The 15,487-nt window shown below is 41.2% G+C and overlaps 1 protein-coding gene across 13 annotated transcripts in view; it reads left to right on the top strand.

Moving 5' to 3' along the window:
• Window positions 1–15,487, top strand: part of kmt2cb (lysine (K)-specific methyltransferase 2Cb) — a 61,695-nt gene that overhangs the window by 27,463 nt on the left and 18,745 nt on the right. For 6 of the 13 annotated variants that reach the window (XM_053438463.1, XM_053438470.1, XM_053438471.1 and 3 more), the window contains 23 exons: window positions 315–1,045; window positions 2,387–2,509; window positions 4,567–4,683; window positions 5,011–5,115; window positions 5,679–5,783; window positions 5,885–6,066; window positions 6,380–6,544; window positions 6,653–6,759; window positions 6,910–6,981; window positions 7,078–7,290; window positions 8,273–8,392; window positions 8,652–8,777; window positions 8,910–9,040; window positions 10,227–10,419; window positions 11,103–11,156; window positions 12,095–12,187; window positions 12,472–12,519; window positions 13,641–13,781; window positions 13,885–13,917; window positions 14,289–14,429; window positions 14,517–14,658; window positions 14,747–14,982; window positions 15,168–15,241. In XM_053438463.1, coding sequence (XP_053294438.1) covers window positions 315–1,045; window positions 2,387–2,509; window positions 4,567–4,683; window positions 5,011–5,115; window positions 5,679–5,783; window positions 5,885–6,066; window positions 6,380–6,544; window positions 6,653–6,759; window positions 6,910–6,981; window positions 7,078–7,290; window positions 8,273–8,392; window positions 8,652–8,777; window positions 8,910–9,040; window positions 10,227–10,419; window positions 11,103–11,156; window positions 12,095–12,187; window positions 12,472–12,519; window positions 13,641–13,781; window positions 13,885–13,917; window positions 14,289–14,429; window positions 14,517–14,658; window positions 14,747–14,982; window positions 15,168–15,241 — 3,452 coding nt within the window. The remainder of the gene's footprint in view (window positions 1–314; window positions 1,046–2,386; window positions 2,510–4,566; window positions 4,684–5,010; window positions 5,116–5,678; window positions 5,784–5,884; window positions 6,067–6,379; window positions 6,545–6,652; window positions 6,760–6,909; window positions 6,982–7,077; window positions 7,291–8,272; window positions 8,393–8,651; window positions 8,778–8,909; window positions 9,041–10,226; window positions 10,420–11,102; window positions 11,157–12,094; window positions 12,188–12,471; window positions 12,520–13,640; window positions 13,782–13,884; window positions 13,918–14,288; window positions 14,430–14,516; window positions 14,659–14,746; window positions 14,983–15,167; window positions 15,242–15,487) is intronic. The other 7 variants (XM_053438469.1, XM_053438468.1, XM_053438466.1 and 4 more) reach the window with 6 other exon arrangements.

Genomic DNA, 15,487 nt, shown 5'->3' with positions numbered 1-15,487 from the left:
TGAATTGCATTAATATAACATTTATTGCTGTTGTAAAATTCATATGATGTGTAATTCTCACAGTTTATTCACACTGCTTAACTGCTCTATGAACTGTTTATGGATACTGTTTAACAAGGACATTGACATAGTCTCCCTTCAAAATTCATCTGTTTATGTAAATAACATCAACATTTTTATAGTGATGCTAATCATTTGAAATCTCTAAAACATATTGATTTGCACATCTACCCATTTAAAATTGTTCATCTTTCAAGGATGTGCAGAATGTGAACATGTCATGTTTTATGACTAATCTGTATCTCCTCAAACAGAAACAAAACCAGCAGCAAGAACCCAGCTCACATCTCCAGAGAGTCCTGCTTCTTCTTCAACTCCCTGCCAGGAGTCGGAGTCTTTTCCCACCCAGCTTTCTACGGAGGCGCTACAAACGCAGAATACCACGTTACAAATCAAACCAGCAAAGACAGAGGTCTGCCCTGAACAGGACATGGCCAACCCCAGCACAAAGGATTTTAAGGCCATCATCTCTGCCACCAAAGAACCAAGTACTGCATCAGTACCTTTCACGGACCAACCAGTGGAAGTCTCACTACCCCAGCCTTCAAGTATGGATGTTGTCAGGACTTCTTTTCTGGAAACCGCTCCAAAAGACATTGATAAGGAGACGAGGGGGGATATTTTTCAAAGAAACCTGGCAGAAACTGTTACGCCCTCAACCTCTAGTACATCAGAGGAGATGGACACTACACCAGAAAGCAAGCCTAATCTCTCATTTCCCAGCCTATCCTCAGAGGAGAAACCTCTTAAGACATCTGTGGAGAGGATGGCTGAAATGGTTTCCTCTCCATCCCACTCCTCCCCTCTGCTTCGCGGGATTTCTCCCAGAGAACAACAGCAGGCCCCGATCCTACCTTCGCTGGGTGACCACGGCTGCGTGATGTCCACCACCACCACACTCATACCACTCACCCCAAAGATTGGAATGGGGAAGCCAGCTATCACCAAGAGGAAGTTCTCTCCTGGGAGGCCCAGAGTGAAACAGGTAGGAACCAGGACATCACATCAAAACGGATCACTCATCCATTTTTAGTGTCCCTGCCCAAATATTATACCCCTGGAGTGAAGGCTGATGGCCATGTTCCGAATGCGGATTTGTTTCTTTAGTTGTTTTTTTCTTTGTGGTTGAAACGGCTTGTACGGTTTAGGGTGTTTTTCAGTTTAAATTTCTCAGTCTAGTTGTACAGCAGGAGAATGGCATGGACACTTGTGCTACCTCTCAGCTCCTTGGGATGTATTTAATTGTTTGTGCACCACATAACTTGTTAGTCTCAGGGTTCATACTGTATTCAGCTGAGGTATTAATTAATTCCATTTGGAATCGTTATCTCTTTATGGTTGAAACACATTTTACTGACAGTCCTCACCATATTTCACTTCAGCAGTATTGTCATCAGTGTGTTCATCTCATATCCATGATACAAACATGTCCCATTTTATTGTCACATCAAGCATGGACTTTCATCAAGTCCCAGATGAAAGTGACCATTATCATATCCATATCCCAGTCATTTCCACATTTCAACTGCAGCGGTGTGAAAATAACTCCAGCATCCGCAAAACAAATGAGTTATTATAAGACTCCCTGGCAACGATTGCAGACTCTCTGAGACAAATAATAAGGGGAAGTGAATCATACCCATGGCTATAATACATTATGAATGATGCTGGTAAGGGTAGACTAATTTAGCATGCAAAATGTATTTTTTATCCCATCACTTAAATAAACATTATATGGCTCTAACTAATTTGTTACACAAGGCCTGAGGACATCTATTCCACAACATTTGAATGTTGCTCCTCTTTAGTCCAGTATGCTTCTGACTTATGGCTTCATGTGCTGCTGCGCTGACGCAATTCCCCTTGTTTTGTCAACATGCCAGACAGGCAGTGTTTTCATGGCGAGAGGTGATGGGGCCTCTTTTTCTGCTGTAGGGTGCCATGATGCCCAGGCAGTTCTGCCATGTGAAATGCAACTAGCACAACTGTGCTCTGTAATTTTGCCTTTACAGAGAATCTATTAGAAACTTGCTTGTGTAACTAATTTGCATGAAAATCCTAACGATTGGCTTTAACATTGAATGTAACCTAACAACTTTACCTATTCATATTAAGACCAAACTAATGCTCTCTCATATCGTAGCACTGCATAGTTGGATGTGTATTGAATTGTTCCCCAATAGCTCCATTCGAAGCTCACTACATCTCACTTAACATCTTTCTTTGTATGTTTTGTTTTTCGCTGGCTTTGTTTTTAAGTTGCTGCATTTTGTCGCCCTCCTCTCTCCCTTTCTCTCACTCTCTCACCTGCCCCCCCTTACCTCAGGGTGCATGGAGTCCCCATAGCAGTGTGAGCTCCCCCTTGTCCTGGTCGCCAGACCAGTCAGAGGGTTGGGACGTCCCAAAGACCAGACATTCCTCTGGCAGCCCCGGCTGGAGCATCAGAGTGGTAAATACTGTGGCTCACCAGAGATGGCAGGGCAGCCGCTGCCCTTCGTCAGCCCTCTGTTTACCCTAGTGACACACACACTCCCTGAGTGTTCCTGAATGTCACTGTGATCTGGGTTGTAGTCTGCACTAATAATTACCAACACCTTAGAGCGAAAGGAGAATGGTTGAGCTACTAACTTTATTAAGTGGAACTGAAAGATGTAGCTCTGATGATGATGGGTTGTGCTGGCTTCGCAGGTTAATTCAGAGATCAAGGACAAGGTGTCGTAAAATAATCCACAGTCCACAAAAATGTTTGGGTAATCATTTTCCGTGTCGGCGATAGCCTGTTACAGACAGTACGCGTCTGGTGTGTCCATCTGTAGCCTGGCCCGTCCGGTTGTACGTCGCCTTCTGAACACGATGCCTCAAGAACACCTTGAGAGAATTTCTTCGAATTTTATCATTTAAAGTTTCGCAAAAATGTTCACTTCTACTCTTACTTTAACTGATTACATATGGCTGGTCTAACTACAAGGTCACGGTGGCCCCCAAAAGACCTGTTATTTGCGTCTTGAACTGCTTTTAGGGATTTTTTTCAAACTTGGATTCAAAGATGAACTGTTAAGATTCCGTTGACAGAAGTTGTCAAGAACACATGGAGGGAGTGCACTGGTTGGCGGAGGTATAGAACCGTAGGACGGTAATGTAAATTAATTTATGTGGGCCGTTCCTGTGTCAACCGTGCTCTTCTGTGCTCTTTTGTCTCTTGTTTAACTCTAACTTAAATGAGTATTTGATTTTCTTTGGATATTAACTTAGCTAAAAAGTCTTGAGAAGTTGGTTGCCATGTTAACAGTGATGTGTATAATTTGTATGCTGTTTGCAAAGGTCAAGTCTCGGTCAAATAGCATCACACAGTCTGTGGAGAGGTGCAATAGGAGGGAAGGGCCTCAGGTTAGGATCAGGGCCAAATTTGGGGTAAATGGGGAAGGTTCAGTTAGACTTTAGTTTGACAGTCAGGGTTAGGCAGATATCTCCAGTCAGAAATGTGCCGAAGCCACTTTGGAACTTGCTAAGCTCAAACAACCTGCCAGAGGCATCTTCTCGACTCTTGCCAGCCGTCCGGCAGAAATCGTACTGTATATCTTAAAAAACTGATAATTTATGAACTATTAAAATGTCCAGAGTCCAGGTGATATATTTTTCTTTCTATTGCATTCTTGTTCAATTTCTATTTCTATCTGTCTTCAAATGTTGCAGATATCTAAAAAGTTTCAAAGCCATAGCAGTGCTGACGAATAAATCGCATATCTGTACTTGGTAGCAGCTTGTATTTACGCAAACGAAGCTCCCAAGTGCGACCAAAAGTCTGTGAAGTGCAACGTTTCCTTGGTCGCACCGATGCGCGTTACATTCTGTCTCTGTATTTTAGTGAGTCGTGTTGCTTCCTCATCTCCTCTGCAGAGTTGACACTGACACACCCACAGGCCCCGGGCTGGCCCCGCCCTCACGCACTCTCACACTGACAGTGAAGCAGAGATGAGAGAGAAAAGGCGGTGAACGAGTCAGTAAATGAACAGTGGCTACAAAAAGAGTGATTACAGCGTTTTTCCGCTATGGACCATCACTGCAAACGATTAGCGTCGCATTCAGTAGTGATACCAAGCCCTAGTTAAGAAATTAACAATATATATGGGAACTGCCAAGAAAAGGTATAATAGTTGTATACTTGTGGTGCCGAAAGGCACAGTAAAACATTTTGGGTGCACCTTAATTATGTGCTGTTGCACCTAAATGAAAAGGTTAAGTGCACCGGTGCGATGTAAAAAGTTACTGTACAACTTCCCCACAAAACGACAACTTCCCCACACACGATATTAGGTTTCTAAAACTGATCCGGGAGAGTGAACAGTTTCCCCCAACAAATCATTCAAGTCTACTGAGCAAAGTTTGTCTTGAACGAGTGCGAGTGCAAACAAACATTTATAAACAACCAAAGCTTGCAACTCCTCGGTTTAGTTGGTTAGATGAGGGTTGGTCATTGTCTAATCAAATTTTGTTTCTGCATTACAGGGTCGAGGTTCGGGCTTTCCAGGGAGGAGGAGGCCCAGAGGGGCTGGTCTATCAGGTAGACCTGGACGCGGAAGGGCCAGAGGCAAGAATGGAGTGAGTCCCAGCATTAACCCTGGGGTATGTGCTTTTAGCTGGATGTTATTTGGACATCTTAAGCAAATATCAAAATGTATGCAAATCAGTGTTTGCTTCCCCTCCAGCTAATGACATGGATAATGTTAAATGTATTAATTAACGTTAAGGACAGAAAACTACAAGTTGCCATTTATTGTGAAGGTTGCACTTTTCCTGAGGGCTGGTTCATCAATAACTCCAGAGCATGACTCAGCGGTTGTGAATAATAGATAGTAATATTTCATAGTATGTGTGTCCTAATTAGTCTTGTTAAATCATACTGTTTATGCATCACACTTATAAGTTTGTGTATTTTCTTCTGTTATGCAGATCACCACAATAGAAACGGCATACCCCATGAAAGACGAGGAGGAGAATGCCATGCATAACACAGTAGTCATCTTCTCCAGCAGTGACTGTTTCACACTGAAACAGGTATTTTCTTTTGATTTTTGATTCCTAAGAGCTGTTTATGTATTTAATTTAAATATGTCTCCTGAAATTTCAATCTGTGCTTAAAGACCTTTCCATCTGTAGGGAATACAATGCAATGTATAACACATTTGAATGTTTCTTACTTTCAAAATTCTTCACCTTTACCCATTAATGGCTCAATTGAAACCACTTGATGTTCAAAAGGCGGTTCTCTCTGGGTTGAAGCTGCGAATGTGATTTGGGCCATAAGGTGCTTGCTCACTTATCCTGGTTTGAAAAAGGCCAATGTTTCCAAAATAATTCTGTTGTCCTTTAAGTTTTCATTTCAATGGCCTTTATTCACGTTGAAAATTTAGAGTAAAGGATGACTGCACTTTCCTTTTTTACCAGGCATGTCTAGTTTAAAGAAAGCCATTTCCTTTTCATAGTGTTCAGGATGGAAGCAAACTGACCTTTAGATTATAGTGCCATTGGCACAAATATTTGTTATTTGAGCACAGAAAATACAATTATTTCAACTGAAAACTCAGTGAGATGATAACTAATGTCTTTCTTAATTCTAGGACATGTGTGTGGTATGTGGGAGTTTTGGCCTTGGTGCAGAAGGCCGCCTCCTGGCCTGTGCTCAGTGTGGCCAGTGCTACCATCCATTCTGTGTCGGCATAAAGGTACATTTCCTATTATTGACTCCACACATTGAGTATTTAATATAAATTCCATCCTATCCAACAAAGTCTGACATACAACTGTATCATTGTTACTTTCATAGATGAATAAGGTGGTGCTGAGTAAAGGCTGGCGTTGTCTGGAGTGCACAGTGTGCGAGGCCTGTGGTCAGGCCACAGATCCTGGCCGCTTGTTACTATGTGATGACTGTGACATCAGCTATCACACCTATTGCCTGGACCCTCCCCTGCAGAACGTACCCAAGGAGAGCTGGAAGTGCAAATGGTGAGTAACTTGGTCATAATCTCAACCAAATTTGTGTCATGTGACTGTCTTCTTCTTCCAAATTAAGAAATCTTTATATGTTTGTCTTACCCATCTCCATTTGAAAGTGAGAGAAAATCTTGTCCGCTATATAAAATCAGGTCAAGTTCCTACCTTGTTTTGTGTTAAATTAAGTGAATTTAAAATTACAAATGAACAGGAAATAATTCCATCTTTGAAGCATGTTGAAAGCCATGGTTTTTGCTGCTCAGTTAATTTTTCTTATCCTCTAAAACTTGTTTAGAATGACCTTTGTCCTTCGTGTCTCCTGCAGGTGTGTGTCCTGTATCCAGTGTGGTGCCACAACACCGGGCCTAAGGTGTGACTGGCAGAATAATTACACTCGGTGTGCCCCCTGTGCCAGCCTTCTTACATGTCCCATTTGCCTAGTGGACTACAGTGAGGGCACTGTCATCGTGCAGTGCCGCCAATGTGACAGGTGGGCAGTGTTACTACAAAACCTGTCGGTTCAAAATGACTAAGCTTGATTGACTATTTTAACATAATTTGCTTTTATCTAAACCTCCTCTTTTCTCTCAATACGTAGATGGTTTCACGCCTCTTGTCAGGGTCTCCATTCAGACGACGATGTGGAAAAAGCTGCAGACAGCAGCTTTGACTGCACAATGTGCCGAGCTTTTAAGAACACTAAAGGTGGGAGTGATTCTTTGAAATGTGTTTTTGTACACAATGTTTCTTTGTGGTTTTGTCTGCAGTAGAGTGAATAACCTCAGCCGTGACATTTGATCCTCCTTTTTCTGCTGCTTGTTGTTAATGGCTTTTGTGTGCCCTGTGCTGCTGCAGTTGTGACCAAGGCCAGAGACGCCATTGAGCCTGTAGTGATGACGCAGATTGTCACAAAGGCAAAAGAAATGGGTACGTTTGCAGCTTCAAAACTGACGGATTATAAGTCAAAACAGTAACTTTAATTCATTATGTAAATGCTCATTGTAGCTTTTTGGGTCTTTTCAGATTTGTCGAGGACCTACACCCAGGACGGCGTTTGCCTGACAGAGTCGGGGCTGTGTCAGCTGCAGAGCTTGTCTGCCACCGCTTCACGGCGCAGGAAACCCAAGCCGAAGCTGAAGCTGAAAATTATTAACCAAAACAGTGTTGCAGTGCTTCAAGCTCCTGTAGACCCCCTCTCAGAACATTCTCGTGATGAAGACATGGAGGACAACAGAGGTACTTGTCTCCTCTCACAAGCTGATTCTTTCATCTCAAACCTATAATCAGAGACCATCAGTAATAGCGCTGACATTGACCATCAACACTAGCTTAAAAAAAATTTTGGGCTGGATTTTTTTATTTCTTTTTAAATTATTCTCCATTTTCATATTTTTCAGTGATATTGAGCACTAATTTTTGGGGTTATAGTTTGCGCTGCTGAACTGTAATACACTATACAAAGACCTTCTTCTGTTATTTATCTTGCCCTCATTGATATAGATGGTAGACGAAAATAATACTAATGTCCATATAAGGTAATTCAGTTTAACAGCAGCACAAACGGCACCTTCCGTAATGATCATACAGTTGAACTGTAAACTCTTAAATAATTTCCTCAAAAAAATTCTTATATCTATGGAGATGGAAGTGTTATGTTACAAGGATTTAGAAAAGGTCTCAACAGCTGGTGTCTCTTATGGTCAAAATATTGCAGTGTAAAATATGAATATCTTCACAGCTCAGTAATGCTCACTGTCAATGTGAATATCATTAGTTCAAACTGCAACTACGACTGAACAACCCGTGTTTTATTAAATACATAAAAGTAGCAGGAATGGGTTGAGCTTCATAAGCTATAATCCTCACAATGCCCGAAACAGTTCTTGTAACATGCAGACAGTTTTCCTGGAATGCTACTAATTAGTAATAACAGAACTTGCATACCCCTTATTATTTACCTCAATTAAAATTCTTTCTCAAAGTTAGATAAGATTTAAACATATCTTTTCATTTAAGAAAAGTAATGAGCAGGAAAAAACCCTCTGGAAATGAAGGTCCTTTTTAATGGAACTTGTGAACTTCATTTCAATCAGTCTAATGTCCGGCCACTGAGTGGAGTTCAGATATAACTGACCCTGGTGCTGTGTTGAGGGGCCTGGCCAGGGTGCTCTCTGCTGCAGGGCTGTCACTCATCATCAATGTTCTCTCCTTCTCACAGAGGCGGAGCTCATAGATTGCGAGGGGAAGTCTGACTCGAGCCCCGAGCGAGAGCCAGCAGAAGATGACTCCAAGGGGGGCGACGGCGGCAAGAAGAGGAAGAGGAAACCGTACCGGCCGGGTAGGGCACCTGATTGAAGGAGACAGCTCCTCTGAAGCGTAAAATGGTGCAGTGCATGCCCGACGTAGCTCCTGCAAAGCACTGCCATCTTGCTTTGGGCCTCTGATGAGGGTTCTACCTAGTGTTTCTGAGCGTTCATGCTGAATGCAGTAGACAGCTAATAGAACCAGTCAAAACTTAATATATTTTGAATCATGTCACCTCTGTGATATTACATGTCATTGATATAAAACATTAATTTCTAATTTCTTCTTAAAAGGCATTGGTGGTTTCATGGTCCGCCAGAGGAGCCGTCCAGGCCAAGGTCCAGGCAAAGCCAAACGATCCCTCTGCAGAAAAGATTCCTCTGGCTCAGTATCAGAAAATCCTGTTGGAAAAGACGAAGGTTTGTACACGCATAATGTATCCTCACATCACTATAGACATTTTCGTATGTCTGTTTTAATCTCTTAATTACGGTTTAAATGTATATCACACAAGCAGAGGAGCTTATTCTGATATTTTTGATTTATTGTAGGTTGGACAGAAGCAATGCCTGATACTCCGGTAGATGAGATCCCCCCTGGACCGGAGATCCCAGAGAAAATTAAGAAACGTTACCGAAAGAAGAAAACCAAACTGGAGGAAGCATTTCCTGCCTATCTGCAGGTCTGTCACTTTCGATTTGTAATAATTTGTATAAACACTGAGGAGATACAAAAGAATGTCAGTTTTTTTTTTTTTTCATACGCGAATAGAACATTTCCCTTACTTTCTTTCCAAAATAAATGCCACATTTTTTGAATGGTTTCATTTTAAACCGTGCATAATCTAAAAGGTACACTTATCACCAAAAAAAACATTTTTGCGTATTAAATTTTATTGTTAGGCAATCCTGGTGTGCATATGCACAGATTGTCGGGTCCTGTCGTGCCCTATCTTTCTAAAATGGGTTTTATCTCACCCTTGGGAAAGTTGGGGAATTCAAAAGTACATTGCCTGGAAACCACTTAGAGAACTTTGATGCGTGGTGGCCCTTCTGTGGGCTTTTTGAAAGAGGAACAGCCTTAAGGAAGTCACAGAAGAGGAGATTCCTCTCTGATCATGCTTTTTAAATGGCTCCTGTCTGGGTTGTGAATTGACATATGAAAGCCTAACCGGAGATGACTACAAGGCTCCTTGGCTCGAGCCAGTGTCTCAGTGTCACCTTGTGTTGGCTAAAACATAGATATGTGATGTGCATTAAGCCACTGGCAGCTGTCAGTGCTGCTCTTTATCCCACTGCAGTGGAAGTGGGGGGTTGGGGGGGTAGCTCAGTCTATTATAAAGGTCCGACACAATGAAGCACATTTCATTAATTATTGAAATAGCAACATGTTGGGCTTTTAATGTCTTGGTGCAGCAGGGAGCTGCAGTTACATGTTGTGGGGGATAGATGACTTGTGGGTATAAGTAACTGTGGGAGGTAGGTGCAGACAGAAGTGTGGTCATTTCAAACATGACTCTCATGCAGCTTTCAGACTTGCACTGACAGGAAATTCTCCTAAAATTCTCCAGAGGGACTGTTTGTGAGAAAGCAAATGTTCGAGTCAGTCACTCAGGACATTTTCTGGACTTTCTCCTGAATGTTCTAGAAGGGCTGTATGATTGTGAACGTTTTTCCTGTCAGCCCTAGTGCCCATGAGTTCATTTCTGAGAGTAGTTGTAGTTGCGGTACCTCTTGGTTTCACTTTGGCCAGTTCTATGTGACATGGTGATGATTTCTATGACTAATGTCGAGAATTGTATGGTGAAAGTTTTTAAAAGTAAGTGTCAATACAGAGAATTGACCAGTGCTTTGTGTCATCATGTTCAGGAGGCATTCTTTGGAAAGGACCTGCTGGACAAAAGCAAGCAGAGCAGGCAGAAGGGGGTCGAGTCAGGTTTACTGGAAGAAGGGCAAAGCCATGTGGAGAGGAAGCACCCCACCACCGGCTTCCTGGACCCTTCATCATACACTGTGCACAGTGCATCATCAACACCCCTTCCTGCCAGACCCACAGCAGCACGTATGTATACACATTACTTTGGTACATAAGCACAAGGCACGTAATGACTCATAATTGATTCAAACCCATGCCTTGGGCTTAATATTATATATGACCAAATAACTGAGAATAGCTTGAATTAGACCAGTGGTGGAAAGGAATATATATCTATATATATATATATATAGTGGAAACTCTGACACAACAGGTGTATCTTATGTTTATCTTATGTCTTCTTTCTATTACTTTGTCTTCCTTGTCTCTGCAAGTGTAATCGCCCAATGAGAATAATTACCTGTTTCTTACAGTAGTAAATGGGTGTGATGAAAAGCCACTGACTCATCACAGTCTGCCACTACAGTTTGATTCAAAATTACTGCTGAAACAAACAATAACACAGATTCATTTCATAAACTGTTAAGAAGTGAAGATTCAGTTTTCTCTGTAAGCTTGCTCCTTCTTTCCTGCCCACTCGCTCAGTCTCTTACTCTTGCGAGATGTCTCTCATGAAATGTCACACCTCCCTAGTGCCGACCAGAATGAGTGGTTGTGCAGCAGGAAAATAAAATGCCACATGCCTGAAACAGAACAACAAAACTGAATGGTGAACACATCTTTGACATTACTTGTCACGGCTGAATCCAAATGTAAAACGTTTTTGTAATGTATGAAAATTCTATTTTTTTTTTATCCTTTTCATTAAGCTGCTGAACTCAGTTGTTACTTTCATCCAAACCTCTCATCATACGGATCTGCAGGTGATTATGATGAGATTCAATAGTGTACCTGCCACATGTATTGATTCAAGCTCAGGCCTTGTGCCACCAAACAATGGTTTAGATTTTTGCTTCACCGTCATTTGGTGCTAAAACTGGCTTAAGTATAGTAAACTAGGAATGTCTTATTATTTTAAAACCCTTAAATTCTACTCGTATAAGAAGAATTACTCAAGAAATATGGAAGTCAAAAAGGGCAGTACAAGAGGAAACTTTTATTAGCAAAACCCATGTACCACACATAGTTGTTCAATGACAACCCTTGATTTTGACTTCTTTTATGGATGTTTCAAATTGCTCTAGGACAAACCGAAGGAGTGTTAAACACCGACTTGCAAACATAGTATGGTGAAAAAAGATTCAGTATCTCAAATGCTTTCCTTGATAACTACAGATGTGGAAGGCATTTAAGTGGTCCTTGATTCCACTCAAAGCAGAATATCTGAAATGTACGGAAAGGGAAATAGAAAGCGTCCAGAATCTTCAATTGTCAAACTCCTCATATATACACAAATGAAATGGTGTGCCCTTGGCACCTTTATTGTATTTATTGATGCAAAGTTTGAGGCCCCCAACCCACAGTTAAGGTTGTTGCTGTGCATCTTCAACGTGTTTTAGTTTTGTGGCGTCCAGATATTACAATTAATATCTTTGTCAGCAACTCTCTGGGACTCACTGTTATTAGTTAAACAATGTTTATGAAAGATCATTTTAGCGAAGTACTTCTCAGTTAATTCAGTGCCACATACTGTGCAGTTTCTTCTTTTGTGTAAACTAGACCGGATTCTAGACATGGTGTCAAAAGAAATGGTTCCAAATCACACACTTCAATCCAATCAACATCACCATCAATTATGATTTGGTTCATTGACAGTTTGGTTTTTCTTTCTTTTTTGTTTCTTCCTTTTTCCCATCTACAGACTCGTCTGAGGAACCATTAGTTGATCTATCTGATGTTCTGAACACTGATGCAGACATCTTGGGAATGTTCGGAAAGCCAAGCAATGACTCTGGTGCGTCATGTATCTTACAGGCAGTCACAGCGCTAAGAATTTATTAATAGTCACCTAGTCATTGGTACACAAAATGGTTTTTCCTGCCGGTTTAGAGATTTTATCAGACATGTTTATTTTGCTTTCACCACCTACTGATTTTATGAAATGTCACATTCTTTAACAATACTTTTCAGTTCAACTTTGGTTTTATCATTTTTTTGTTTGCATTGTCTGAAGCGTGCTGTGCTTGTTCTGTCTTCACTATTGGTTCACTCATTTGATCTGGTTTTGGGTTCTTGTAGGTCTTGATTTTTGCCCCTTCCAGGTTGACAGCTCACCTACTCCTTTTGGTAAGGGTGCTATGGCCTACTAATCCCTCGCTTTAGTGCATCCTTCCTCCCTTACAGTGTGTGTCTCTATTTAAGTGTGCATGTGTTCAAGCTGCTTCGTACTTGGCTTTTCTCAACATTTCAAATTGTTCTAACACTCAAAAACTGCTTAGTGCTTTACCTAACGAAGTGCACAGTATATACTCGGATGTCTCTGTATTTGTTTATGAGCCTCCTAAACCCTTTCATAGTTGTGACTTATTTCTTTATAAATAGGAGAGCAAAGTAACAGCTGCCTTATCAAATATGTCCTCAAGATAGCAAAAAAACAATCTGACAAGGACGCTCTTGTATTCAAGAAATGAGCAGTTTAGAACCAAGAAAATTTGAGAATCAGAGACCTTGGTAAATGTCCTTCACTTCCTGAAGATGGTGAAGGTTTTCTGTTCATGGGCCTGTAGCTGAATGAAAAAGGTTCTGCAGTTCATTGTCCAATTTTTTTTTGGTAAAAACAAATTTGTTCAGCTTAAACGCTCCATGGGCTGATAAAATTACTTCTAATACAAATTTGACCAACTAATGGTTGCATACAATCCGGAAGTTGGTAGATTTGAGTTGAAGAACATTTGGAAAAGACAGAGTATAGAGTAGGAACAGTTGTTTTCATCGATAGTCATACTGTTTAATGCAGCAAACCTGTTATAGTAACCAAAATTATTTAAACCGTCTCTGTTGTGAACTGGATCTGTCTTTTAAAAATTGAAGGTTGTTTTGTCCTCATTTTTCCAAAAGAGATTAATGGATGTAGCTGATTATTTAGAACAATATTTTCCTTTGCAAACATTCAAGGGTTTATGTTTCTGCACTAAGAATAAGTTTGACCTGTCTGTCTCCTCACATTTCGAAAAACACTCCTTTATAACTCAGGCACCCCAAATAGCTGTCATCCTATACTGCTCAGTTTAGGTCGAATTCCACAGGTTGTTAAGATAACAAACATGTCCTCACTTCAAGCCTATATTTATGATCACATTCTTGGTTGGGTATCTTGTTGGTTGCTTTGTGAGTGCGTTTATTAACGTGTGTGTGTGCACGAGTACGTGCTATAATTTGTTTTTGTATGTCTGTGTGTGTTTCCACAGCTGGTCTGGACATTGGGCCCCTGGCAGACGGTTCCCCAGTGGCGGGCCAGTCACAGGCTGGCCGGAGGACACCTCGAACCCTCCAAGAGGAACCCCTGGATGGGATTCTCAGCCCAGAACTAGACAAGATGGTCACTGATGGTCAGTGAAGGAGACCAGACATCCAGATACCCATTTTACAATGTTATTTTAAAACCTAATATAAGAGGAATAATGGTCATTTCTGTATCTTTCTTTGTTTCAGAATCAATTCTCAGCAAACTTTACAAAATTCCAGGTTTGTAATTTTTTGTCAAGCTAAAATTCGATCCTGTCTTGTCCCACAATGATAAATACGACTTGCCTGTGAACTCTATGCAATGTGTGACTGATCTTGGACCACGGCCCAATAAATGGTCAAAATCAATATTATTGAAGGAAATTGATATACTACCTTTTGGAAGATGTTTCATTCTTTAAATTCTTGTCATATTTGGCTTGATACTTTTTGTTTGAATTTTTTGTAAATCACCATTACATTTTATAAATGTAATTCAAAATGACAGTTTTTGGCATCCCATTATCTGTAGCACATGGGAGCGAAAGATTCTGGCTTTGGATATTGATGGATATTAACACACAACATTCTGCTGTCACATTCTGTTACAGAGCTGGGTGGTAAAGATGTAGAGGATCTCTTCACTGCAGTCCTTAGCCCCAGCACTAGCCAACCACCTCCATCACCACAGGTGCCTCACCCCCAGGGTCCAAGGCCCCTCCCTGGCACTAGCATGCCTCACCCCAATACAGGTACATCATTATTAATCCCACTACAATCAACTTTTTTTTGTTTTTGAAAATGTATGCGTCTAATTCAGCTCTGAAAAATGTGTGTAGGGAATCCAATGTTTCCAAGGATGCCAATGATAAATGGTATGATGGGACCAAACCAACATTTCCCCACAAATCCAGGAGCAGGCCCCTGCATCCCAGAAGATTTCTCCCCCCTTAACCGTATGCCTTTCACTGACAATCCAAGGTAACACTTCTTTGTCTAAACTATTCCTTTTTTATGTTTTTTTGAAGACCATGGTGAACTCATGATCTTTTTACCTTTGTTGTAACAGGGATAGACAATTTAATCAGATGCCTAGAGAGGCAGTTGGTCAATGGCCCTCCCCTGGCCATTGCAGTGGCCCTACAACCCCTGGATCTCTGCCTGAGGGAGAGACTGAAGCCATGTCAAATGCCCAAAGGAGTACACTCAAGTGGGAGAAGGAGGAGACACTTGGAGAGCTAGCCACTGTTGCACCTGTCCTTTATACCAATGTCAATTTCCCCAACCTCAAAGAGGAATACCCAGGTTGGTATATGGCTGACGTTTTAGTGTATTTTACCCCCTATGTTATTCTAATGTAAAATTATTTTATTATTTTATATGTTTGTGTCTACCCACTGCACTTTCTCAGTCACACAGTTCAGAAAAACTACATTCCGTGTTCTGTGAGACTGTTGGCATGACAACTCCTCTTCTCACTCTTTCAACAGATTGGTCTACAAGAGTAAAGCAAATTGCAAAACTTTGGAGGAAAGCTAGTTCACAAGATAGGGCCCCATATGTGGTAAGATCAATCATACCGTTGACTTTTCCAATTTTCTTCAACTGTCTAAAGGCCTAAAAACCTTGAATTACGCCCCACATAAAACTGTCAGTACTATTTGTTTGGACATATTCGTATGCATAAAGCAGACGCCTGTATCGCATCTGGCCTCTTGTCTCTCGCGAATGCTATTTTGAATCCGACCATTCACAGATGAAGTAATTGAAGCCCGGCTCTGTGTTATAATAACAGACCTTGACTAATGCA

This window comes from Pleuronectes platessa, chromosome 13 (assembly GCF_947347685.1).
Source record: "Pleuronectes platessa chromosome 13, fPlePla1.1, whole genome shotgun sequence".
NCBI lineage: Eukaryota > Metazoa > Chordata > Actinopteri > Pleuronectiformes > Pleuronectidae > Pleuronectes > Pleuronectes platessa.
The sequence above is the reverse complement of the archived record's forward strand: the minus strand, read 5'-3'. Positions and strand labels throughout refer to the sequence as shown.